Source organism: Pagrus major, chromosome 1 (genome assembly GCF_040436345.1).
Source record: "Pagrus major chromosome 1, Pma_NU_1.0".
In the NCBI taxonomy this organism is placed as follows: domain Eukaryota; kingdom Metazoa; phylum Chordata; class Actinopteri; order Spariformes; family Sparidae; genus Pagrus; species Pagrus major.
In genome coordinates, this window is record NC_133215.1 from 28564850 (window position 1) to 28588875 (window position 24026).

A 24026-nucleotide genomic window follows, 5' to 3' on the forward strand; every position below is an offset into this window, starting at 1 on the left:
CGGAAAACAAAAATAGAAAATAGTGTCATGCTGCTAAGACCTATAACATGACCAAGCCATAATATGTATCTGCACTGGTGGCATTTGAGGATATTTGCTGCAGGTAGGACTTTATTAAAGTTCTCATCACTGCCTCCTGCACCCATCATGAAGGAATATATTACAAAAAGTTATAGATTTCTTCCTATTAGACGGTTGTCTTTTTCCCCATTCATTCTCTGCCTCCCCCACCGAGTCAGAGATGATGGATATTATAAACTACAGTGTAATTGTGCATGTCAGGGTGATAACCCGATAAATTAGATCTCCAACCACGTGTTTTTATTTTTGATTTGACTCACAGGAAGCTCTCTTATCCTCCCCGCTGTCACACCTCCCCTTCATCTTCCGTGGCGCATGCTAAAAAGGCACAGCTACAGCATCGGTGTTGCTCAAATATGTTTTTACAATCTGGATTTCAGAGGTCCCGTGACAGCAACAATAACAACAAAAGAAAAAAAGCCGCAGCCACTCATTGGATCTTTCTCGTGTCACTCAACATGAACCCGCCATCTGATTGGCCGCTGACTTCGCACCCCTGCCCTTTCTGTCAAGCTCTCACATATGCCACTTCCTGGTTTGATTTGTCGGGGGAACGCAACGCTGCATCAAAGATGGCTTATTATCAACCGACAATTTCTTCATTTAGTAATAGCATTGTGAAAGACTAGGAGATATCTTGCACGAAAAGAAGGCGGAGAGCCGGTGGTAGTTGTCGCGAGCAGTGTTAGCACTCTCGTCGCACTACGCACCGCTTGCTCTCTCCGTGCGCTAACTTGTCCCCACTGTGCTAGCTAGTTAGCTCCTATAGTAAATATTAGCTAGCAAAGCTAGCTTGCTTACTGTTGATTGCTAAAATGGCCACCATGGAGAAACTGATGAAGGCCTTTGAGTCTCTGAAGTCATTCCAGCAGCAACAGGGACCACCGACCGCCGAGGAGCTTGTCCAGAGGCAGTAAGTAGATTTCTGTCTAATGTAGATTGCACGGCAGGCTAACAGGCGCTGAGCTAAACGGGTAGCTAAGCTAGCCAGCTAACGTTCGTGCCCGTTAAGGTGACCAAGGTTTAATAGCTGGCTTGAAGCTAATAACGCTAACATGCGAGCCAGGAGGGTCTAAGCTGTTATTTAAACTTCTCTGCTATTGTACATTTATTACGACATTGCACCAATGCTCGGCGAGGCTTGTTCGCCTGACATTATCCATATTTGAGTGTCAGCCAGGAATATTTTTTAGGGTCAGTCAAGCTGAATGATGGCTAACGTTCAAGACATCCGCAATTGAAGCCCACGCACCTGCTAAAGGGGTCAGGGAGCAATTAAGGGGTTCAGAGAGATAAATAAAGATGATCTCGAAAGAGCAATTCTTCGTGGAAAGCCAGGTCGCCATTTAAGCATAACATTATGTAGTTATTTGCACAAACAAGTAGACATCACAACTACTTTTGCTGATGACCAGGTGCATTAGTGTAGTAGCCTCCTGGACTGACGTAGTTTACACCTGTCCTTCGCACCCCATCCTGATCCATGGAGCAAGAGGTGCTGTTGCGACTGGGGCTCTGCATACATGCCTCGTTTTTATGTGCTCCTGCGCAAGGAACCGAGCTTTGTCATTTAAGAAACACCTTCACCAATGACAGTGCCATCTTTTCAGATGTATTATTCAGCCTAGTCAATCATTTACAAAAAAAAGATCAGTCAAGTTCTATAGTTATTATGGTGTTAAAATGTTTCAGAGGTCCCTAAAAATGTCTGTGTTTTCACCTGTTGTCAGCAATAGACTCTGTAATGGATTGTTTCTTCTGATTAACATACATTATAACCAATTGATAAGGTCTTTATATTGTAAGGCAGGTTACTCTAATGTCAAAAATAAAAATGTCATTAATCATGTTTTTATTGTATCTAATGAGTATCAACTTCTAGTCCATGAAACCATTGAAACCTCTAGATGTTGAAACGCTATGTTTAAGTTTGGTGAGCCAATAAGGACTTAAAGTAGCTTAGGGGAAAGCCAGCTCTCTCCCAGAATGCTCCTGGAAAGCAGCTGAGGTGCCTGGCTCCAAAAACTGAACCTGCTTTGCTCTGATATAATTATCAGGCTTAATATATACAGAAAGTCATGTGAAAGTTGGATAAAATCCTAACTGGCATGCACTGTGTTATGATCACAGGAGATCGTTATATTTCTGAGGAGTGTGCCATGTTAAGAACTTGCGCTGTTATGCTTGCATGATGTTTGTAATGTTAAGAAGGTTCATACAAGGAGGTCACAAGTTTTTTTATCAATTATGTAGCATAGAGAACATTGCTACTTATCTTAAAGGACATAATTTGAGTAAGCTACACAACAAGTACTGATCTTTCGACTCTCCGTCCTCTGCTTGTTATGATGGCATAATGGTGATTACATATGTTTTGCAAATGTCATCACTGATGGAGTAAATGATGGAATATATATGCAGTCCCCCTGAGGTATTTCATAAAGATGCAGAGAAAATAGGCCTGAAGTTGTGGTCTTGTGAGTCTCCATTGAAGTGCCATGACACTTGAAATGGACATTTCTCTTTCCCTTTTGATCAAGAAAGATTTATCTGGACTTTAAGTTTACACTGTCATTCTTTTCATGTCCTCATGGAGATCTTTTTAGTTGATGTCTTTTAAGTGATATCTACAGAAGTGACCAGTGTTGCAGTGTTTTATGTGGTGGCACTATTATTAAGTCTTCCATCCACTGTGCTGTTTGGCTATTAAGAGATTTAACATAATTGAGATCCTGTTTGGAGATAGAATGAAATCAGGCAGTTGAATTTGACAGAGGTGCTACCTCAGTGTCTGAACACAATTGTCTGTCCGTCTCTTTTCTTTTATTTTGCTGCTTCTTGCCATCTGTCCCTTCTCTTAATCATCATCTTTCCTCTTTCACAGGAAAAAGGAACAGGCTACCACAAAGAAGGACAGGGTCACCCACTGCCTGACAATATGTGAAAACATTGTGGCTCAGTCTCTAAGGTAGGCCTTGCTGATAACTTCACATTTAGCAAAGTGTGTGATAAAATGACCAGTGATTAATACCGTTTGACTTGGGTTGCATTGAGAGGGCATAACATTTAACCAGTTCTGATTTATTTATTTATTTTTGTATTGCCTAGGCTGAACAGCAGGTTTTTGTTATCAAACATGATAGAGTGGATGCCATATTTTAATAGTTTATAATTGGAATTGTGCATATTTTGCTAGAATAGCCTGATCTCGTGCATTCATTCTGTTCCACGACAAGCTATTATAAAGTCTAGCCACTCCAGGACTAATCTCTGTGTGTGAGTGAGTGTGTGTGTATGTTTGCGTGAGAGAGCGAGAGGGAAATGCAGGAGTTCAGGATAGCCTGTGGAAAGCGTGTAATACAGCTGAACGGAAGAATGTCAGTTCTGTGGGCATGTTCCTTTCAGTGTTTCATGTCCAAACAATTCAGAATAATGTGATTAAAATATTTTAAAATAATAATAATAATACAAATAATCTGTTGAATTTAATATTTATATGTGTAATGACATTTGCCTCATTTTCTTCTCTATGGTCCTGGGAATAGAACATCTCCAGAGTTTCAGAAACTGCTTGGCATCGCCATGGAGATGTTCCTGCTCTGCAGTGATGACAGCGAATCAGATGTCCGGATGGTGGCGGACGAGTGCCTGAACAAAATCATCAAAGTGAGCAGGACCCTGTATTCCTCATGTTGTCCTTCCTTCGGCTTAAATGATAGGCCAAGGAGTTGATCATCAGTTAACTTTCAGTTGGTACACAATGAGCATATGGTACATTTACAGAATAATGAGCATAGATTTGGGTTTGCTTGATGTGACCAGATGTGTTCTCACCTTATCAACAAAAATCCAAGATTATAAGTAAGCTTATAAAAATATACTGTGCATCAAACCATTATTTCTGTTGTTTAATTTTAAATCAGTTTTAGTTCTTGAATCAGCCACGTTGTCCAGCATGATGATGAAATAAGCCAATATTTATTTTCAGGCGCTGATGGACTCCAACCTGCCCAGACTTCAGCTGGAGCTGTACAAAGAAATTAAAAAGGTAATTACATATACAGTACACCTGTATTGATAGTGTCTTATGGTAGTACAAATGGTGATGTTAATGAGTGTGTGTGTGTGTGTGTGTGTGTGTGTGTGTGTATCTCTGTAGAACGGTGCCTCTCGGAGTCTAAGGGCAGCTTTGTGGAGGTTTGCTGAGCTTGCCCACCTCATCAGACCACAGAAATGCAGGTATACACACTAAAGCCTGAACATTCTGGTGTGCATTGTAAACGTACTGACTAAGAAGCAGTTAAACTTATCCACATATAGTTGCTTCCAAAATATGATTAATAATTTTTGAAGTATTTAACATTGCATGCTTTATAGTCAGGAATGTTTTTTTTAAGTGCCTCTTCCTAATTTGTTCTGTTTGCATTCTTATACTTCCCTCCACAACTTGTGGTCCAGACCCTACCTGGTCAACCTGTTACCATGCCTCGCCAGAATAACCAAGCGACAGGAGGAGACCGTACAGGAGACGCTGGCCGCTGCAATGCCCAAAATCATGGCCGCCTTGGGACACTTTGCCAATGACGGCGAGATCAAGGTACCCATACAGGGCAGAAACATTGAAATTGTGGAGTATGTTAATTTGGGCTCAGATAATTTTTGTATTCAAATAGTTGTTTTGCCTTTTGTCTTTTGTCTTGGGGAATCTGATGTTTCTTCTCCTAAGTTTGAGTTAGTTTACCTGGAAGTCATTACTAGAACAAGCTGAAGGGAGGTTTCCTTTTTCAAATGTTTGTAATTCCCATCTTGGCTCCATAAGCATTTCATTCTCGAGGCCTGCTCCTTTTCAGCACTGTCAGTAATCTGCACAGGATACCACTTGTACGAGTTTGCTTTCATTGTAGTCCAACTGTTTCGGTCCCAGGTGCTGCTGAAGTCATTTGTGGCCAACCTGAAGTCCAGCTCCCCCACCATCAGACGGACAGCAGCCAGCTCAGCCGTCAGCGTGTGCCAACACTCGAGACGCACCAGCTACTTCTACACCTGGCTACTTAATGTGCTGCTGGGTAGGACACACAAAGACCCACACATACTGGATATGCACCTTCTTACCTTTGTATTTTTTAACTAGCATTAATGTAACAGTTAAAATGCTAGTTTGGTATCAAACTGCCTTTAGCTCCAGTACCCTGAACAAAGGAACATACACCCTGACCTTCTGCCCTTCCTTTAGGTCTGCTGGTTCCAGTGGATGAGGAGCACCCCAGCCACCTAATTCTGGGGGTGCTATTAACCCTCCGCTATCTGATGCCTCTGCTGCAGCAGCAAGTCAACACCACCAGCCTCAAAGGAAGCTTTGGAGTCATGAGGAAGGAGGCTGACGTACAGCCAACACCTGAGCAACTGCTACAGGTGGAGAGAAGAAAGGGACTTTTCATGGGTGTTTTGTATATTAATTAAAGATCTTGCGCTAAATTGTTTTTATGTGTGTGTCTGAAGGTGTACGAGCTGACCCTACACTACACTCAGCATTGGGATCACAATGTGGTCACAGCAGCTCTGGAGCTCCTGCAGCAGATGTTCAGGACTCCCCCTCCAGAGCTCCTGCACATGCTCATCACTGCTGGCAGCATTCAGCACGCCGCAGTTTTTCGCCAGGACACTGAGAGCCGCGCACGCTCCAGTAGCATCCTCGAGCTAATCGGTAAACATCCCTTTTGTACCATGTACAGTGAGCTCTACAGTGCTGTAAATAGTCACTTGGCACTTAGGATGCCAGTCTATGTTCTTCAGGTAGCTTTTTAACTCATTAACCCTTACTGACTGACTTTGCCAGGTTAGTAGTCGACCAAACTGTCGTTGCTCTGCTCTAGTTTCTGCTTTGGTCTGTGTTTGTGGCCTTTTTCTTTGCTTGCTAACTCATTCTCTGTGTGTAAATTACCGTTGCGTTTCCTACGAGTCTTTCTGAGCTTTTGCGGCTTTTCTCCGCCTCACCTCCTGTTTCTACTTCCTGTTTCCTGCCATTTGCAGCGGGGGGAGGGTCTTCCTGCAGTCCACTCCTTCTCAGGAAACAGAGAGGTGACTAGTCTATTTATCTCCTCTGCTCACCTCTACCCTCTTACTGACGTTGTCAGGGTTTGGGCAAATGTACCTCCGACTGAGTCACTCTTGGTGATTGATTATCTTCTAAATGTATAATATATCATTAAGAATGCACAGTATTTAGTATTGAATATACATATTAAAGAAAATAATCTGTTGTCTTTTATGCACTCAGTTAGAGGTGAATTTGCACCACCCAGGTTTAAATCTCTTTCCCTCTCTTTAGTTAGTGTTAGTGCTGATGGTTGTTGACACTAAACCTGTTGTTTCCAGGTAAAATGCTTTCTGGGGAGGAAGATGGGTTAGAGGATGATGCTGAGAGAACAGAGGTCACTACTGGTGCTTTCACAGGTGAGATGCGACCCACCAGAAGGCAGAATGTAATGTGTGGCAGATTTGCGACGATACTTCGCTTTTAAAACTACATAGCAAAGCCTGATTCAGGCGTATTAAAATCTGCTTTTCATCAGCGTCTGTGGTTGGTGCAGATGGCTCCACTGCAGCCCAGGTGGACATCATCACCGAGCAGCCCCGCTCCTCCCAGCACACCCTGCAACCCGGCGACTCTGTGGACCTCAGTGCCTCCTCAGAGCAGGGCGCTGGTGGAGGTGGGACATCTGCATCAGACACTCCCGAGTCACCCAACGACAACGAGGAGGAAATGCTGAGTCGGAGCTCCAGTGGCGGGGCCAACATTACTCCAGAGACGGCTGACTACACCACGCCTGAGAACGCCACGCCGGAGGGAGGGCCCTTAGGAGAAGGCGGGACTCTGCTCAGCACTAATGATCGCTCGTTTCCACCGAGTGACTCCTCCCAGACCACCACTGAGGGACCGGACTCAGCTGTCACCCCTTCGGACGTAGCAGAACTGGTCAGTGTGTCTGTGTGGGCATGCGAGTGAGATTTAATTTGGTTGGAGAGCTTGAACATACAGTATTTTACTATGTGTATGTGTGTTGGTGTGAAATACAGTGTGCTTCCCTAGACACTGAAAGACTTAATTACTACGTAATGCTTTAATTAACTATGAACCCTAACGTCCCTAATGGCATAGTTCCTGGTTTGTGAATGATGCTACACTTCGTAGAACTAGGATTTGAAGAATCGGCAGCATTTTCATTCGTGCTTCCATTATCCACATTTTGAAAGGGACAGATCCCCCCCCAAAATCCAAAATACTTATTATGGTTAGTGTCGTCTTTTGGATATATCGGTCGCAGAGATGTCTGCCTTCTCTGGAATATAATGGAACTAGATGGCACTTGCTTTGTGGTGCTCAAAGCTGCAAAACAAATACATTTGAAAAACTCAACGGCAATGTCTCTTTACAGAAATTGTGACCCAGATACTCAAGATAATCAGCAGACCTTGTTGTTAGCAGTTTCATGTAAGAACTATTGTATTTCTTCTGAACTACACCCAACAACCAAATCACCATGCAGATGGACGTGCATCTACTTATGAATGAGAGGCTCGTGCTCGTGTCAGCGTGGGATGTAACATGAATGCCGTCTGTGCATGGATACAGTTGGTGGGTGTAGTTCGGCAGAAAGAAAATAGCTCACAAACATTTTGTGACAGTAGGGTGCTTTAGAAAAAGAATGACGGTCCCTTTTGGGTATAATATGAAATGAAAATATAGTGCTCATATCAGAACTTGTACATCGATGAATATTATATGTAAGTATCAGCATTCACAGAGAGAGGTTACTTGTCTTGTTATGGCTGTTCACTACAGGCCCAGTGTACCGTGTGATCCAAAAAGCTTTGGGAACTTGTTGGCAATTGATGTTTAATATTCAATATATTAATTCAAACCGTAATTAATGGAGTACACAATACTGATATGGGCAGTGTTCACATCTTGCATGTGTTGATGAATTTCTGTTCATCTGATTACCCCAGGTGAGATAGGTGATTCAGCATACGTGATGCATAGCTCAACGGTACATGTAGTAACACAGTGCAATGCTGCCAGTTCTGAATGACACTTCCCGGTCTGTGATTATTCAACCTGCCACGGAATACTCTGTGGAAACATGCTTACCTAAGTCATGTTGCATTTGATGGGAGAATATGGAGTTTGGTCTATCTCGTGTCTCTCCTATGAAGGTTTAGATGCTGGAGGAACAGAATGTGACCTTGGTTGTCTGGGAGGCAGTACCTTATCTCTACAGCTGCTCAAAACAATCTTCCAGTCTGCACACACAAAAGCCTAAAGCCAGAAGCCTTAATAATTATAAAATGTATAGACACAATTATGACTAGGAGTCTATGAGACATAACATATGGAAATTCCTTGACAGTGTGGTGCACATGCAGTGTATTATCTGCTCATTGAATTACATTAGAAAAGATGTGATATCACTGACGATATCATTTCGGTTTTGGGGAGGCAGCTCATGTTATCCTGCTCAGCTCCAGAGACCTTTTGGTGCGAGTCTGTCCATTCTAATAGTTCTACCTCTATGGTCTCGCCCCCTCTCCTTCATCCTTCTCCTCACTTCATCACAGTCACGCACTCCATTGACGCGGGTGATTGAGCTGCCCCCACCCTCGCCAACACCCACTGAGGGTCCCGATGCCACAGACAGCGACTACACCGCTTCTTCTTCGTCCTCTTCTTTCTCTTTCTCCTCTTCTTCCTCTTTCTATGCCACCTCCTCCTCTAGCACTAGTGAAAAGGTCAGCCAATTGGAGACTTTGAACAGAGTGGGGGAGGGGCTTGCTTGTCTGGAAACGTTTGGCTTTCCTCATTCTTTCTCCTTTCGTTCGCTTGTTCATCACAACCCAGAATGCACAGAATTTGCCCTGCTTCTGCTACTTTGCCCCTCTTGTTGTCATTGAAAGTACATTATGCTCCTTCCTCTTTTCCTCATTTCCAGTGATTCCCTCTCAAAAATAAGATGTTTTTGAAAGACCTTTGTAACAACAAGCAACCCCAACATCCCTTGTTGATGGCTTGAAGTGAAGAGTTCAAAGTAGAAGCATGAAGGAGATCTGTACCTTCAGATTTGGTTCCGTCTACCTTTGAAAAGGGAATTTGACAGGCTTTTGTTCCAGCAGAGGCCAAACCTGGAGAAATCATTATTTCAGATTCCTGGTTTAATAGTTTTCATCTGTTGAGAAGAAACTAGTTCTTTATAAAATGTTGTGTGTATCTAATATAGATAACTAGTGACAAATTACTTCAAAGATGAGTGATTTGGATCAAAAGCTTGCTCTTCCCCTGGTGGATTATGGCATCCACAGTTGTTGAGTTCTCAAGCCTGTGCTTTTTCTTGTGTATGTGTGTAGTTGATTTGCTGTAAATTGCGTAGACCCAAGCATGCAAAATGGGTAGAGCTCAAAGGGGAATGTTTGTTTGACTTGCAGTTTTAGTCGTGGTTGTTATGCTCTCTGTTTGTCCTTGATCCAGCAAATCTAACTAAAAAATGAATGAGTCGGGACTCTTCAGGTATCCTTTGCATGCAGATTGTTGCACTTAGTGTTTCTGCTCAGTCCGTTTAGTTCCCCTCTTGAGATGTTTGCTCTGTGTTTCTGTGCATAAGGTGCTGGATGGCAGTGAGAGCCAGTACTCTGGGATGCAGATCGGAACACTACAGGATGAGGAAGATGAAGGAGCAGCACCTCCCTCCCAAGAAGAACCCCCAGAACCATTCCTGCAGTCAGCACTGGGTATGTTTGTGTACACACAAGCACATAAACACTGGTTTAGACTGGAGACAGTGCTCTGTTTATTGATATAAAACTTTGATCATGCGCATTGTTTCTGTGTGCAGCTCTGAGCAAGCCTCATCTCTTTGAAGGCCGAGGTCACAACCGGCAGGGTTCAGACAGCAGTGTGGACCGCTTCATACCAAAGGACGAACCTGCTGAACCCGAACCTGACAACAAGGTAAAGACACTTACATGCAAAAACAGCCATGCTGGTATTTTGGACCTGAAGCTAAAGGGAGCAAAATATAGCATGTTTCTGTGTCTAACTCAACTGCCTGCATTTTAGCCATCGCGGATAAAGGGTCCAATTGGACACTACACAGACCAGGGGGTGGAGCCGCTGGTGCACTGTGTACGGCTTCTTGCTGCTTCCTTCCTGCTGACAGGACAAAAGCATGGTGAGTATTACCAAATGATCATAATATACCAAAGATGTGGTTAAAAATATGTTATCCTACTAGACACAAGACCAGTGTCTGAGATGCCAATATTTCAGTAGTTACAGATGCTTATTGGTTGGTTTGATCCATGCAAGAAACTTTTAAGTTAATTTAAGTTAATTTATCTAACACTTTCATCATGAAAGTGTTAGATAAATTAACTTAAAAGTGACAGATGTTCATAAGGGTAACTCCATGGTTATAACCTTGATCTTTGTTGATCTTGTGACATTTTTTTTTTACAAGATTTAGAGGCACAACCTCAATACAATATTTTTAATTGTTTATCTGGTGTCTTTCTTGTTGTAGCTGACATCATTATATAGTATATCAATCTTTCCTATGCTATTTTTTTCCAGGTCTGATCCCTGACAAAGAGGTGCGAGTGAGTGTGAAGGCTCTGGCGGTCAGCTGTGTTGGGGCGGCAGCAGCGCTGCATCCAGAAGCCTTCTTTAATTCCCTCTACCTGGAGCCGCTGGACGGCATTCCAGTAGAAGGTAGCGACATGAAAGAAAAAGGGGTCATTCTATTCCAACTTACCTCAGACCTCCCAGTTCTTGTCATTGGATTTACAAGTTTTTACAATAATTTTTTCAAGAAAATCCGTGACACAAACTGGGAGAAGTTCTGAATGATGGGTGAGAGGATTGTGTTTTATCTTTGAGTCAGTCAATAACTATTTAGATGCGAAAAGAGGTCAGTACTTACAAAGGGGCTTATATGAAGGAAGGCTTTATTAACAAAACTAATATTGCAATAATCATCACTCACATCACTTCATGCCACTGAGTTAAATGGTTTTATAAGAAGTGTAATGTAACAGTGCTCCAACACACCTGATTCAAATGATAAGCTTGTCATTAAGCTCTGCTTAAGCCTGATAATGACCCCTTCATTTGAATCAGGTGTGTAGGGGCAGGGAAACATTGGAAACATGCAGGGCAGGGGGCCACCAGGACCAGGATTTAAAAACACTGTTCTGGAGCAACAAAAAAAGTTTCAGAGGGGATAAACCATCAACCCTTCACACCCACACAGGTGTTTCTGCTTAGTGTGCTAATTAAACTTCTGCTCAGGTTAAAGGTGAGTGGAGCCATGTTGAGATTCATGGGACGTCAGTTGACTGGATCATCAGTGAACTAAGAGGAGAATGAGAGAGTTATCCTGAGAGGAGGTTGAATTAGACAATAATTGAAAACACCTGTGTGGGTATACAGAAGCTCTGTAAGATCTCACATAGTGACTTACATTTAAATGTGAACCATTGTAGTAAGAATTTGTCATGATATGACACTATGTATAGATGATAATACTGAAGGTTGAAGCCTGAGGGCTAACAGACTGTAGCTGTTGAGTACTGCAGTGGAATTACCAGTCCGTTCCAAAATGCATTAATTGACGACTTTGACCGTGCTGTCTTTGTTTGTCCCCTTGCAGAGCAGCAGTATATCAGTGACATTCTGGGCCTCATCGAACATGGGGACCCCCAGATTAGAGGGGCCACAGCCATCCTCTGTGGAGCCATCATACAGGCAGCACTCACCAAAACGCGTTTCAACATACACACCTGGCTGGCCAGTGTGCAGAGTGCAACAGGTTGGTGTACAGGTGCTAGTCCCAGTGCTGACTTGTAGAAAGCTTGGATCGTATTTAATGGTTGTCTAATCTGTCTGCCCTGCTGCTCTTCAGGTAATCCTCTGTCCCTGGTGGACTTGGTGCCTTTGCTCCGGAAAACTCTGAAAGATGAATCCTCTGTCACCTGTAAGATGGCCTGCTCTGCAGTGAGGGTAAGACAGATCTGGACGAGTGTGTCAGTAATCTGTGCTCCATGTGGGTTTGTGAGTCTGACTTTTTTGTGTGTTTCAGCACTGTATCATGACGGTGTGCAGCAGCACCCTGAGTGAGCTTGGCCTGCAGTTGGTGATAGACCTGCTTGCTCTGAGGGACTCCTCCTATTGGCTTGTCCGTACTGAGCTCTTGGAGACCCTGGCTGAGATGGACTTCCGGTAGGATTACTTTTCACTTTTTCTTGTCTCCTTTTTTTTTCTTTTTACTAGAGCTAATTTTTTTAGAGTGCAGTTGTAGGTGGACATGAATGCAACATAACTCAACTTAATGTTTTACCCGTGATTGCCAATAAAGAGATTAACTCTTTTCAACTCTTAGGTTAGTTAATTTTCTGGAGAGGAAAACGGAGGCTTTGCACAAAGGGGATCATCACTACACTGGGGTAAGTTCTCCGTGCTGTGGCAATGTCAGTCTTTGTTTTCAGCTGGAGTTGCTGAGACTGTGGTACCTAATTCTTCCAAAATCCTCTCTATCTAGCGACTGCGGCTGCAGGAACGAGTCCTGAATGATGTGGTCATCCAGCTGTTGGGAGATGATGACCCCAGAGTCCGCCACGTGGCAGCCTCTGCAGTCAGCAGGTACACTTTCTCTTCTCATACACTGTTGTCAGTGTCACATCTTGTGTATATACTTGACTTTACTGTAGAAAAGCACACTTGGATTAAATTTAAGTGAAATTTATTAAAACGGTATTTTCATTCTCAAACTATCTACTTTCTAATGTCTCCCTTCTCACTGGCCCCTAACCTGTCCCTGTGCCTCTCTCACAGGCTGGTTTCCAGGTTGTTCTTTGACTGTGACCAGGGTCAAGTGGACCCAGTAGTGGCTATTGCCAGGGACCAGAGCTCAGTGTACTTGCAGCTGCTGATGCATGAGACACAACCCCCCTCCCAGTTCACAGTCAGCACAATCACAAGGTACAGACACACTCTTTTGATGTTGCATACCATTTGTTCTCAGTTCCATTCTTTTGCAAAGAAATCATGCTGAAGATCAATGGTCAGCTCTTACCTACCTACTGTATGTTGTATTGTACATACTTTTGTATCAGAGCTTTGGTGCTGGCCATCTTAGCCTTGCTACCAAGACTTCTTTTCCATCTGATCAAAACTTTTTTATTTTAAAGTTCAAGTGGTTACAGTTACAAAAGCTCCTTACAAAATCACAGTTTTGCTCTTTTCTGTCTGCCAGGACGTACAGAGGCTTCAACTTGTCCAACACTGTGGCTGATGTCACATTGGAGAACAATTTGTCCCGAGTCGTTACTGCCGTCTCCCATGCTTTCACCTCCTCTACCTCCAGAGCACTGACTGTGAGCTATCAGACCTGCATAACTCTCTTTTAGCTTATTTTTTCTTTTTTTTTCATCATATGTTTAAATGCCTTTCTTTTTCTCTGCAGTTTGGCTGCTGCGAGGCTTTGTGCCTCCTGGCTTTAAATTTTCCAGTTTGCACTTGGAGCACAGGCTGGCACTGTGGCTACATTAGCTCAAATAGCAGCTTTTCTTCCCGCTCGAGTCTCAACCGCAGCAGGGGCAGGACCCTCAGGTTTGTGTACTTTGTCTTTTGTGAATTAATCCTTTACCTGGACATTTAATGCCATCCTAGGTGCATAATCTGCCACAGAATTTCATGCCAGACATTAAGTACTCTTGCTCCTCATTTCAATTCCTCTTTATCTTCACACGCAGCCCCCTGATTATCTTCTGTCCTTGTCCCTCTGTTCTGTAGTATGTCACAACCCAGCAGCACTGCAGCCTCTTCAACCACTTCCTCATCTGCACCAGACACTGAGCGGAGAACTCTGACAGTGGGAATGGCCAACATGGTCCTCTCCTTACTCTCCTCCGCCTGGTTTCCACTGGACCTCTCTGCACACCAGGATGCACTTTTGCTTTCTGGCAATCTGCTTTCTGGTGAGTAAAATGTATACTAATGTTACCTGAGCATGCTGTTCATTTTCCAACATTCCAACCATTCACTCAAACAGTTATTCAGTGACCAGTTTCTTAATCATGTTCCCAGCTGTGGCTCCTAAATGCATGCGGAACCCCTGGACCGGAGAGGAAGAAGGCAGCGGCAACACGAACACCAGTGGAAGCACAAATAAAATGGAGGAACCCTGGGCAGGACTGTCAGAGCGCACTTTAGTGACCATGGTGGAGCAGCTCTTCTCTCACCTGCTGAAGGTCCTCAACATCTGTGCCCATGTGCTGGATGATACACCCCCTGGACCAGCGGTTAAGGTCACTGTTCAGTCTTTGTGGTGTTTAGTTTGGTCAGCTCATTATTTGTTAGCCACATTTTACTGTCATTCATCTTTTTATTGTACCAAGTTCACTTTTTGTACTTGTTCCCTACATTTTAGGCCACCCTCCCCTCTCTGAGCAACACCCCCTCCCTCAGTCCCATCCGGCGAAAAGGCAAGGAGAAGGACGCTGCTGAGCCCAGTGTTGCCCCTATGAGCCCAAAGAAAGGCAATGAGGTCAACACAGGTATGTACAAACCTGACCATGCCTTAGCACAGGTGTGCATATAATCTCCCTGAGGATATTTAATGAGTTTAATGTTATTTTTTGGGAGCAGGCAGACCAGCAGACAGCACAGGGTCAACGGCCATTAACAAATCGACCACCCTTGGCAGCTTCTACCACCTGCCACCCTACCTCAAGCTCTACGATGTCCTCAAAGCTACACATGCCAACTACAAGGTCAGAACATCCAAATAGTTTAAACTTCTTCCTGTCAGAACAGAAAAGTGAAAGTTTTAATAGCCTAAATGATTGTTGGCAGTGGTTGGTGGTGGTATTAATTGTGTTGATCTCCTAGGTGACACTGGACCTCCACAGCAGCCAGGAGAAGTTTGGAGGTTTCCTGCGTTCCACTCTAGATGTTCTGTCTCAGCTCCTGGAGCTGGCCACACTACATGACATAAGCAAGGTAAAGATGAGGTTCTTGATAACTTGACTGGCTGGACACAAATGAAGTTGATTTGTTTCATTCATGTAAATCAATGTATAACCATTCTTTACACTGACTGTAGTCAGTCGATAGAATAAATTATGTGCTGTATTTTCTGCCAGTGTGTGGAGGAAATCTTGGGCTACCTGAAGTCCTGCTTCTCCAGAGAACCGACCATGGCTACGGTTTGTGTACAACAGGTGAGTAACCTGTGTTCGTGTGTCTCATTATATATAATTTTTGGTTTGTCAGATTTATTTGTGTGGGTGTGGGTGGGTGTGGCAGTCTTAATGGTTCCAGCACTGAGCAGTGTGCTGCAACAGGTGCGACTCCACACAGAGTGAGGCTGGTTCCTGCCGACAGGGCCTGTAAAGGCATCGGGCTCCCTGTGCGATGGTCCCATACATCTTTATATACGCGTATAGTAATATACTAGTTGGATAGCATCTTGCATGTGCTAAATTCCCAAACTGTAAGAGAAGCTGGATAGAATCACCACTGCAAAACAAAGGATGATACAATCCTCTGCATTGCATAACGGTGAATATGGTTTGCACTGAATTAATTTAATACAGAAACGCCTCCTAGAAACAGAAATTGGAGGCATTTGTTTTGCTAAAAAAAATGATGAGCATTAGGTTGCTGAAAATGCAAAATATCGTACAAGACACCTTGAAACTTGGCAGACTATTCGAAAATACTATACATCTAAACAAACATGGACTCCAAACTTGACCGAAGACTTCTTTCTTTAGCTGTTGAAGACCCTGTTTGGCACCAACCTGGCCTCCCAGTACGAGGGCGTCCTGAGCGGACCCAGCCGTTCCCAGGGCAAGGCTCTCCGTCTCGGCTCATCCAGCCTGCGACCCGGCCTCTACCACTACTGCTTCATGGCGCCATACACTCACTTCACCCAGGCTCTCGCCGATGCTAGTCTGCGTAACATGGTGCAGGCAGAACAGGAGCAGGACACTTCTGGGTGAGTTGTAGCCACAGCAGGCAGACACTATTGTTTCTGTGCATGAATAGAAATGCTTCTAGATAAATTCACAGAAATAAACCTGTAACATTACATAACCTGCCTTCATTTTCCACATCTAGATGGTTTGATGTAATGCAAAAAGCTTCGAACCAGCTGAGGTCCAACATTGCAAATGCAACACGAAATAGAGGAGACAAGGTAAGCTTCAATTACTCTGCTGCTTTCTTGAGTTAAAAAATATGCTGATGATCGAGAAATGGAAAATGTTTTTCATAAAATGTGATTTTTTTGTTGATTATTTGCTTGAATGAGGTGCTGCTGTACTAAAACCAGTGGTCTCATCTTTGTTTCTCCAGAACGCCATCCACAACCACATTCGTCTGTTTGAGCCACTGGTGATCAAAGCTTTAAAGCAGTACACGACCAGCACCTCTGTGGCCCTGCAAAGACAAGTCCTGGACCTGCTCGCCCAGCTTGTGCAGCTCAGAGTCAACTACTGCCTGCTGGACTCGGATCAAGTAAAAATGAATCTCTACATACAAGCGTTTGCATGAGCTCATCTTCAGCTTCTGGAATTTGGCTCAATCAAAAATATATATTCTGTGTTTCAGGTGTTCATTGGATTTGTCCTGAAGCAATTTGAGTACATTGAAGTAGGACAGTTCAGGTAAGTTTTCTTCAACATATTATGCCTCAGGCCTTTCTGAAGTGCAAGTGTTTTTTACGTGTTGGCTACATAAATGATAGCCAAATATGGGTAGCTCAGTTGGTAGAGCAGGCATCCCATGTACAGAGGCTTTGTCCTCGCTCCAGGGTACGATTCTGACACTTGGCCCTTGGCTGCATGTCATCCTCCCTCTCTCTCATCCCGTTTCCTGTAGCCTCTCTATGCTGTCCTATCAGTGAAGCCATGAAAAGGAAGAAAAAAAAGATGAGCTCAGATATTCCACTGCCATCATATGAAATTAAAAAATGCCTGTGTACTCCCACAGAGATTCGGAGGCCATCATTCCCAACATCTTCTTCTTCCTGGTGCTGTTGTCTTATGAGCGTTACCACTCCAAGCAGATAATCAGCATTCCCAAGATCATCCAGCTGTGTGACGGCATCATGGCGAGCGGCAGGAAGGCTGTCACACACGGTGAGAGGAACACGAGCAAAACACACTACCACTTGTACATGTTTCACTTATGTTTTCTCTCCATTAAATTCCAAAGTTTTCCTTCAACCTAACACGTGACCTCAAAAGCTCATCATTACTGTAGCTAGAGGACCAACACGCCTGTTTCCTAATGTTTGTGTTTGGGAGGAACACTGATTATATCCATGTCTGTTCTTATGCTTCTGGTAATGGAAATTGAGTCCGAAGTAATTATATTTGACTCTCCTCCTTCCTCTGCAGCCATCCCAGCCCTGCAGCCAATAGTTCATGACCTGTTTGTGTTGAGAGGCTCAAACAAAGCAGATGCAGGCAAAGAGCTGGATACACAGAAAGAAGTGGTTGTGTCCATGCTGCTCAGACTTGTGCAATACCATCAGGTAGTCATAAATGGATTCAAACAGACACAACATGCAAATGTCAAAGTATTCCAGTCAGTCTCTTCTCTGCCTGACATTTGTTTTTACATGTGTGCTGCAGGTGTTGGAGATGTTCATCCTTGTACTGCAGCAGTGTCACAAAGAGAATGAGGACAAGTGGAAGAGATTGTCCAGACAGATTGCTGATGTCATTCTTCCCATGATTGCCAAGCAGCAGGTAGGAAAATGCATGCAGGTCTATTGTTTGTAATTAGCTGCCTCCTTTCATCTGAAAATTCAAATCGCTGCAATGTAACGCAAGATCAAACATGTTGTCACACATTGACAAACTACACACATTTGTATGTTGTGTCCTCACAGATGCACTTGGACTCCCCAGAGGCGTTGGGAGTGTTGAACACTCTGTTTGAGACCGTGGCTCCCTCCTCTCTTAGACCTGTCGACATGCTGCTCAAGAGCATGTTCACCACCCCGGTAACCATGGTGAGACATCTTATCTGATATCTCAACATGTGCAAAGATCAGGGTTTCTGTAGGTCCTTGAAGTCTTAAAAGATCTAAAATCCAATTATCTGAACTTTAGATAGTAAAATTACTTCAATATGATTTTTGCCTAATCTTAAAAATGGATTGGGTTATAAAGTGTACATTATAGGTTGTGAGGTTCCATTAACTTAGGGCTAGCTTTTAAATCTGTTTTTTGGGAAAAAAACTGTACAAAACGAAACCAATAACCACTAAACTACTGGAGCACACCCAGCTAGTTTTATGATTTGGTGTGTGGGCAAACGTGGTATCTCCTCATTTAAAAAAAAAAAAAAAAAAAAAAAAAAAAGAGAAGAATTTAAATTAAACAACCAAATTAAATTGTTTCTGCTGCTTTCATCTAATATTGGTTAGTGCAACACGATCTGGCTCGAGAACAGCATATTTAGTGCTTGGTAGAGGCCTGTTGAAAATAACTAATGCGAAGCCTGATTGGGTTTCAAACAACCTGCCGCACATTGTGCAAGAAAGCGGACAAATTAGGAACTTGGGTATAAAGGCATTAGTGTCGCATGTGAAGTCAGACAAACCTAAAGCCACCAGCAAATGCCTGCCTTCACCCAGTACTGGTTTAATTCTGAGACTCCGATGTTCCTTCACTATCTTTTGTACTTGTTGTTTTTTGGCCAGTGTGGGCATGAAATGCGTCTCAAATTGTATCCATAGGGTTTTAGACTTTTGACTTGCTACGCTGGTGTACCTTAACACATATTTTTGATAAGTGATTGTAATATATAGATTTCTTGACTTGACATCAAGCATGTGCTCCTTCAGGCATCAGTAGCTACAGTCCAGCTGTGGGTGTCCGGTATCCTGGCGGTGCTCAGGGTACTCGTCTCCCAGTCCACTGAGGATATTGTCCTGTCCCGGGTCCATGAACTCTCCCTTTCCCCGCATCTCCTCTCCTGCCACACAATCCGCCGCCTCCATCAGCAGAGCCCCTCCTCAAATGACCCGCCCACTGCTGACACGCTTGGTAACCAGGAGCCTAATGGTGAGGCACAAAAAGCCCTGCCTGAGGAAACCTTTGCCAGGTTAGTGAATAATATAGTTGTAGAATGCGTTTGATAAAAGGATTGAGCAATGTTTCCACTTGGTCCTTGATTTGTGTTTTAAGCGACCTCTACTTTGCCTTTTCCTTCTCACTTTAACAATAAATTTGCCCCCTATCCCCTTGTTCCAGGTTCCTGCTCCAGCTGGTAGGAGTGTTACTGGATGACATTTCCTCCAGACAGGTTAAAGTGGACATTACAGAACAACAGCACACCTTCTACTGTCAGCAGCTGGGCACACTGCTCATGTGTCTCATACATGTTTTCAAAAGTGGTGAGCTTAAATCGTTATAGTCATTTATGTTTCCCAAGTGTGCAGTGGATAAGCTTTACGCTGAAATTCATTAAATACACTGTACCAGTTGCATTTTTATCTTTTGGTTTTCCTTTCTGTTTCAGGAATGTTTCGTAGGATCACAGCCGCAGCCAGCCGTCTCCTGAAGGGTGAGAGTGGAGGTGGACAGACTGGCACAGAGTCTGGCCTGTTTTACCCCTTAGAGGGGCTGAACAGCATGGTGCAGTGCCTGATCACCACCCACCCCTCTCTGGTGCTGCTGTGGTGCCAGGTCCTCCTCATAATTAATTACACCAACTACTCCTGGTGGGCTGAGGTGCACCAGACACCCAGGTAAGAACGGATAGTCTAAGAAACTGATCAATGTCAAGTTCGTTTGTGTATGTGTGTGTGTAAGCAAACACCCTCACATGGACAGGGAAGCTTCTCCCAAAAAGGAAGATAATGTAGATAAGAATAAAGTGACCTTCCTCTTACAGTAATGTGCCAAGTGATGTTTTATGGGGATGGGGGGATGGGGATATAGAGATATATCTATCTATAGAGATAGATAGATATTAATTAATTCGTACAATCAGTTTGTACAGCAACAAATGGTTGAAAATCAACCTTTTCTCCATCCCTCTCTCAGGAGACAAAGCCTCTCCTGCACAAAGCTGCTGAGCCCTCACTCCTCCGGGGAAGGGGAAGAGGACAAGCCTGAGACCCGGTTAGCCATGGTCAACCGAGAGATCGTCCGCAGGGGAGCCCTTATTCTCTTCTGTGATTATGTGGTGAGACTCTAAAGCATGTTGTACAGTGCCAAATATTTTAACACTGTTGGAATCGATCGAAAATGATTGTGTAAATGATATTTTTCGCGTGTCCACAGTGCCAGAACCTCCATGACTCGGAGCATCTGACCTGGCTGATTGTCAACCACGTGCGTGACCTCATCAACCTTTCCCATGAGCCTCCAGTGCAGGATTTCATCAGCGCTGTGCACCGTAACTCAGCTGCCAGCGGTCTCTTCATCCAGGCCATCCAGTCCCGCTGTGACAACCTCACTACTGTGAGTTTACTGTTTGTGTTTCCATTACTGCTCATTAGTCATTTTATTAATAAAGCACATTTGAAAACAACCAATATAGACCAAAGTGTTTCACATAATAACTTCTTCCTACTCTACCATGTGTCAAACTAACATGACAGAATAGAAAAAGCGGAACATTTTTAGTAATGAGAGCGTAATATAAACTCATCTTATTTGGGCCTAGTTTATCATGACCAGTGTGATTTCAACTTTTCCCTTTTTTCCTCTCCTCTTCTTTCATTGCCCTTCCTCTTCACCTCCCCCTCTCACTCTGTCATCTCTTTTCTGCCTGACTAACTGAATCTTGTCGTCCTTTGCAGCCTACCATGCTGAAGAAGACTCTGCAGTGTTTGGAAGGCATCCACCTGAGTCAGTCCGGCTCCCTGCTGATGTTGTATGTAGACAAGCTGCTCAGTACACCCTTCAGGGTACTGGCTCGCATGGTGGACACACTAGCATGTCGCAGGGTGGAGATGCTGTTAGCAGAGACGCTGCAGGTATGGCTTAGTTTGCTTGCAAATTAATGTGATAAATTTTAGGTTCATACAGATATGGAGCTTTTACAAGGCTTTTACAAAACATATTCGAAAGCTAAGGTTGTCTCTTTCTGTGAAACTCTTATCCCTTTCACACTGGACAACAAAACCACTAACGCCCAATAACATCTGGCTTTTGTCTTTAATGTTAATGGGTACAGTTGGCATTCAATCCCACGTCAAATGACTCGGCAGTAGTCAGTGGTGTTTATCGCTCTATCGGTGTTGACTGTTCTTGTGTTTTACGGGGTGTTTGTGGTGACAATTGTAACACACAGGGAAACAAAAACAAACAAAACAGGAAGTTGTGAGCTTGTTGTCCTTTTCATGTAGCTTACTTGTGATTTCCCTCAAGTTGATCATGTGTTGTTTTGTCCCTCCACCTTGCAGAACAGTGTAGCTCAGCTGCCTGTGGAGGAGCTGGACAGGATCCAAGAATACCTCCAGACCAGTGGCCTGGCTCAGAGGTAACACTCTTCTGCATTGCAGCAAACTTCAGTAAATGTTATGGCATTCTGTTGCACATTTTACTTGTGATTGTAAAGTAATAAGTAAGGATGCACCTGATACTGATGTCTTTTTTTTTTTTTTAAACAAATTACTTGTTTGTTCTACTTGTGTGAATTGTGATTTTTTTTTTTTTTTTTTTTCCTCTCAATTTTGTTTGCACTAGTTTACCTAATTTTGATTTAATTACCAAGTTGCTGGTGCACTATTATTTCAGTAATAAAAAACAATTCAGTAAATTTGACTACATTTTGTTTTACAAAGTCAGGAAAACAATCTTAAGTCAAACCTAAGTTGACTTAAAATGATGATCCTTGTCTGTTTCATACAATAGTACAGCTTATTAAACACTTGTATCGCATTAGTACGTGGTATCGGCATGTATCTAAATTCAGGTATCCTAATCGGATCGGAACCGACAATAAATGGACCGGTGCATCCCTTGTTTAAATGAACGAACATTAGCTAGAAATACAACACACCACTTAACAAAGCAAAAAACAAGATGCCAAAGACAAATTAAACAACCTAAATTACAAGAAAACAAGACACATTTTACTTACGTTTACCAAGACTTAGCTTTTATCATATTAAGCAGCCACACACTGACTGTTGTGTACACTTAACACCTAGCCTGAGCTGGGACTCATTGCCAACAAAGTACATGCAGGTTTTAATTAATTGCCAAAATGATGCATAATCTACTTCCATGTAAAATGTCATTAGTCCTTCGATTTACATGTGGATTGTACCAAATGTGGTATCTCAGACCAAGGTAATTTGTCCTCCTGTGCTCTCGGTGGGCTTTTCAGGGGGCCATCTCTGCAAGGGTTGAAGTATCCATCAGCAGGACAGGTGTTTGTCACACTGAATAGATAAATGTGTGATATCCTTTGTTCATCTTTTGTCATCACAGGCATCAGAGGTTCTACTCCCTGCTGGACAGGTTCAGAGCCACTGTAGCTGATACCAGCAGCCCCACGCCTCCTGTGACATCACACCCCTTGGATGGGGATCCACCACCCGCCCCTGAACTTGTCATTGCAGATAAGGTGAGGGATTATAGAATTAGTCTGGTATTACGCATCTGTTTTGACCCTGCAAAGTAAGGACAAATTTAATATGTACATAATTACATTTTGTTTATAGGAGTGGTACGTGGCCCTGGTGAAGTCTCAGTGTTGTCTTCGTGGAGATGTTTCCCTGTTGGAGACGACAGAACTCCTAACCAAACTACCTCCCGCTGACCTCTTAAACATCATGAGCTGCAAGGTGACACAGGCCCACATATCAGACCTCGGGGATAAACATTCTCAAACATATTGATTAATTAAAACTGGAACATATTGCATCTGAACCTGAAACTTTATTTTTCTTCCGTAGGACTTCAACCTAAGCCTGCTGTGTCCATGCCTGAGTATGGGGGTGCAGCGGTTAGCACGGGGTCAGGGGTCACTCCTGTTGGAGACGGCCTTGCAGGTGACCCTAGAGCAGCTGGCAGGGGTCACCAGTTCACTTCCTGTCCCACACCAGTCCTTCCTGCCGCCCTCCCAGCCACAGCCCTACTGGGACCAAATAGCTCAAGTGTATGGTGAGTCATGAAGTACAGGAGTCAGAGTTTTGTGATGTCTTGCACTGTCTCTAGTCTCTTAAATTTTGACCTGTTGTACAACTTGAAGGGACTTTGAGCTTGACTTGTTCTATAAAGCTTTGAGTTTCAAGAGGTTAAATCAGGATAAATGTTCTCCCTCTGCAGTATTCTGTGTATTTATTATTTATTCTGTGTTGGCTGTCTGTTTTTCAGGTGAGCCAGGTTTCTACCCCAAGGTTTTGTCGCTCTGTAGAGCTCTGTCCCAGTACCTGCTGAGTGTGAGCCAGCTGCCTTCCTCACTACACATCCCTTCTGACAAGGAGCACCTCATCACCACTTTCACCTGCACTGCCACTGAGGTAAAAGACCACACTTTTCAAGCATTTTAAAAACACTTTGAAAATAGAATCTTGTAAAAGTGATTTTTCTTCACATTCATCTTCCACCCTATGTCTCTCTTGACCCAGGTGGTCGTGTGGCATCTCCTTCAGGACCACTTGCCCCTGAGTGTGGACCTGCAGTGGGCTCTGTCCTGCCTGTGTCTTTCCCTGCAGCAGCCCTGCGTCTGGAACAAACTGTCCACCCACGAGTACATCACACACACCTGTTCCCTCATCTACTGCCTACGCCTCATCATTGTTGCAGGTGAGGAGGTCACCAGGACATGTGCATACCCCATAATTTAGTATGGCCACATAACACTAGTGCCTTTAGGACTGAAAGTTTGAGTGTCATTTTAATACTGGTCAAAC

At 43.6% G+C, this 24026-nt stretch overlaps 1 protein-coding gene and 1 non-coding gene across 8 annotated transcripts in view; both read left to right on the forward strand.

Annotated features, from left to right (window-relative positions):
* Positions 1–641: 641 nt before the first annotated feature.
* htt (huntingtin) overlaps positions 642–24026 on the forward strand; it is a 34017-nt gene continuing 10632 nt past the window's right edge. For 4 of the 7 annotated variants that reach the window (XM_073473495.1, XM_073473539.1, XM_073473504.1 and 1 more), the window contains exons 1-50: positions 642–994; positions 2966–3049; positions 3627–3747; positions 4070–4129; positions 4241–4320; positions 4540–4678; positions 5006–5147; positions 5315–5493; positions 5581–5785; positions 6112–6159; positions 6457–6534; positions 6654–7057; positions 9738–9864; positions 9969–10084; positions 10193–10304; positions 10706–10843; positions 11784–11942; positions 12036–12133; positions 12213–12352; positions 12513–12576; positions 12672–12772; positions 12965–13111; positions 13386–13506; positions 13596–13741; positions 13925–14109; positions 14219–14439; positions 14562–14688; positions 14780–14904; positions 15023–15133; positions 15277–15354; positions 15910–16133; positions 16256–16334; positions 16493–16654; positions 16748–16803; positions 17129–17277; positions 17539–17675; positions 17776–17892; positions 18036–18158; positions 18996–19255; positions 19405–19547; positions 19673–19901; positions 20200–20341; positions 20440–20619; positions 20961–21137; positions 21567–21643; positions 22600–22735; positions 22833–22955; positions 23067–23274; positions 23488–23633; positions 23742–23919. In XM_073473495.1, coding sequence (XP_073329596.1) covers positions 897–994; positions 2966–3049; positions 3627–3747; positions 4070–4129; positions 4241–4320; positions 4540–4678; positions 5006–5147; positions 5315–5493; positions 5581–5785; positions 6112–6159; positions 6457–6534; positions 6654–7057; positions 9738–9864; positions 9969–10084; positions 10193–10304; positions 10706–10843; positions 11784–11942; positions 12036–12133; positions 12213–12352; positions 12513–12576; positions 12672–12772; positions 12965–13111; positions 13386–13506; positions 13596–13741; positions 13925–14109; positions 14219–14439; positions 14562–14688; positions 14780–14904; positions 15023–15133; positions 15277–15354; positions 15910–16133; positions 16256–16334; positions 16493–16654; positions 16748–16803; positions 17129–17277; positions 17539–17675; positions 17776–17892; positions 18036–18158; positions 18996–19255; positions 19405–19547; positions 19673–19901; positions 20200–20341; positions 20440–20619; positions 20961–21137; positions 21567–21643; positions 22600–22735; positions 22833–22955; positions 23067–23274; positions 23488–23633; positions 23742–23919 — 7000 coding nt within the window. In that variant the 5' untranslated portion in view covers positions 642–896. The remainder of the gene's footprint in view (positions 995–2965; positions 3050–3626; positions 3748–4069; positions 4130–4240; positions 4321–4539; positions 4679–5005; positions 5148–5314; positions 5494–5580; positions 5786–6111; positions 6160–6456; positions 6535–6653; positions 7058–9737; positions 9865–9968; positions 10085–10192; positions 10305–10705; positions 10844–11783; positions 11943–12035; positions 12134–12212; positions 12353–12512; positions 12577–12671; positions 12773–12964; positions 13112–13385; positions 13507–13595; positions 13742–13924; positions 14110–14218; positions 14440–14561; positions 14689–14779; positions 14905–15022; positions 15134–15276; positions 15355–15909; positions 16134–16255; positions 16335–16492; positions 16655–16747; positions 16804–17128; positions 17278–17538; positions 17676–17775; positions 17893–18035; positions 18159–18995; positions 19256–19404; positions 19548–19672; positions 19902–20199; positions 20342–20439; positions 20620–20960; positions 21138–21566; positions 21644–22599; positions 22736–22832; positions 22956–23066; positions 23275–23487; positions 23634–23741; positions 23920–24026) is intronic. The other 3 variants (XM_073473521.1, XM_073473530.1, XM_073473511.1) reach the window with 2 other exon arrangements.
* LOC141007022 (small Cajal body-specific RNA 14) lies at positions 15433–15562 on the forward strand. Its single transcript, XR_012179994.1, has one exon.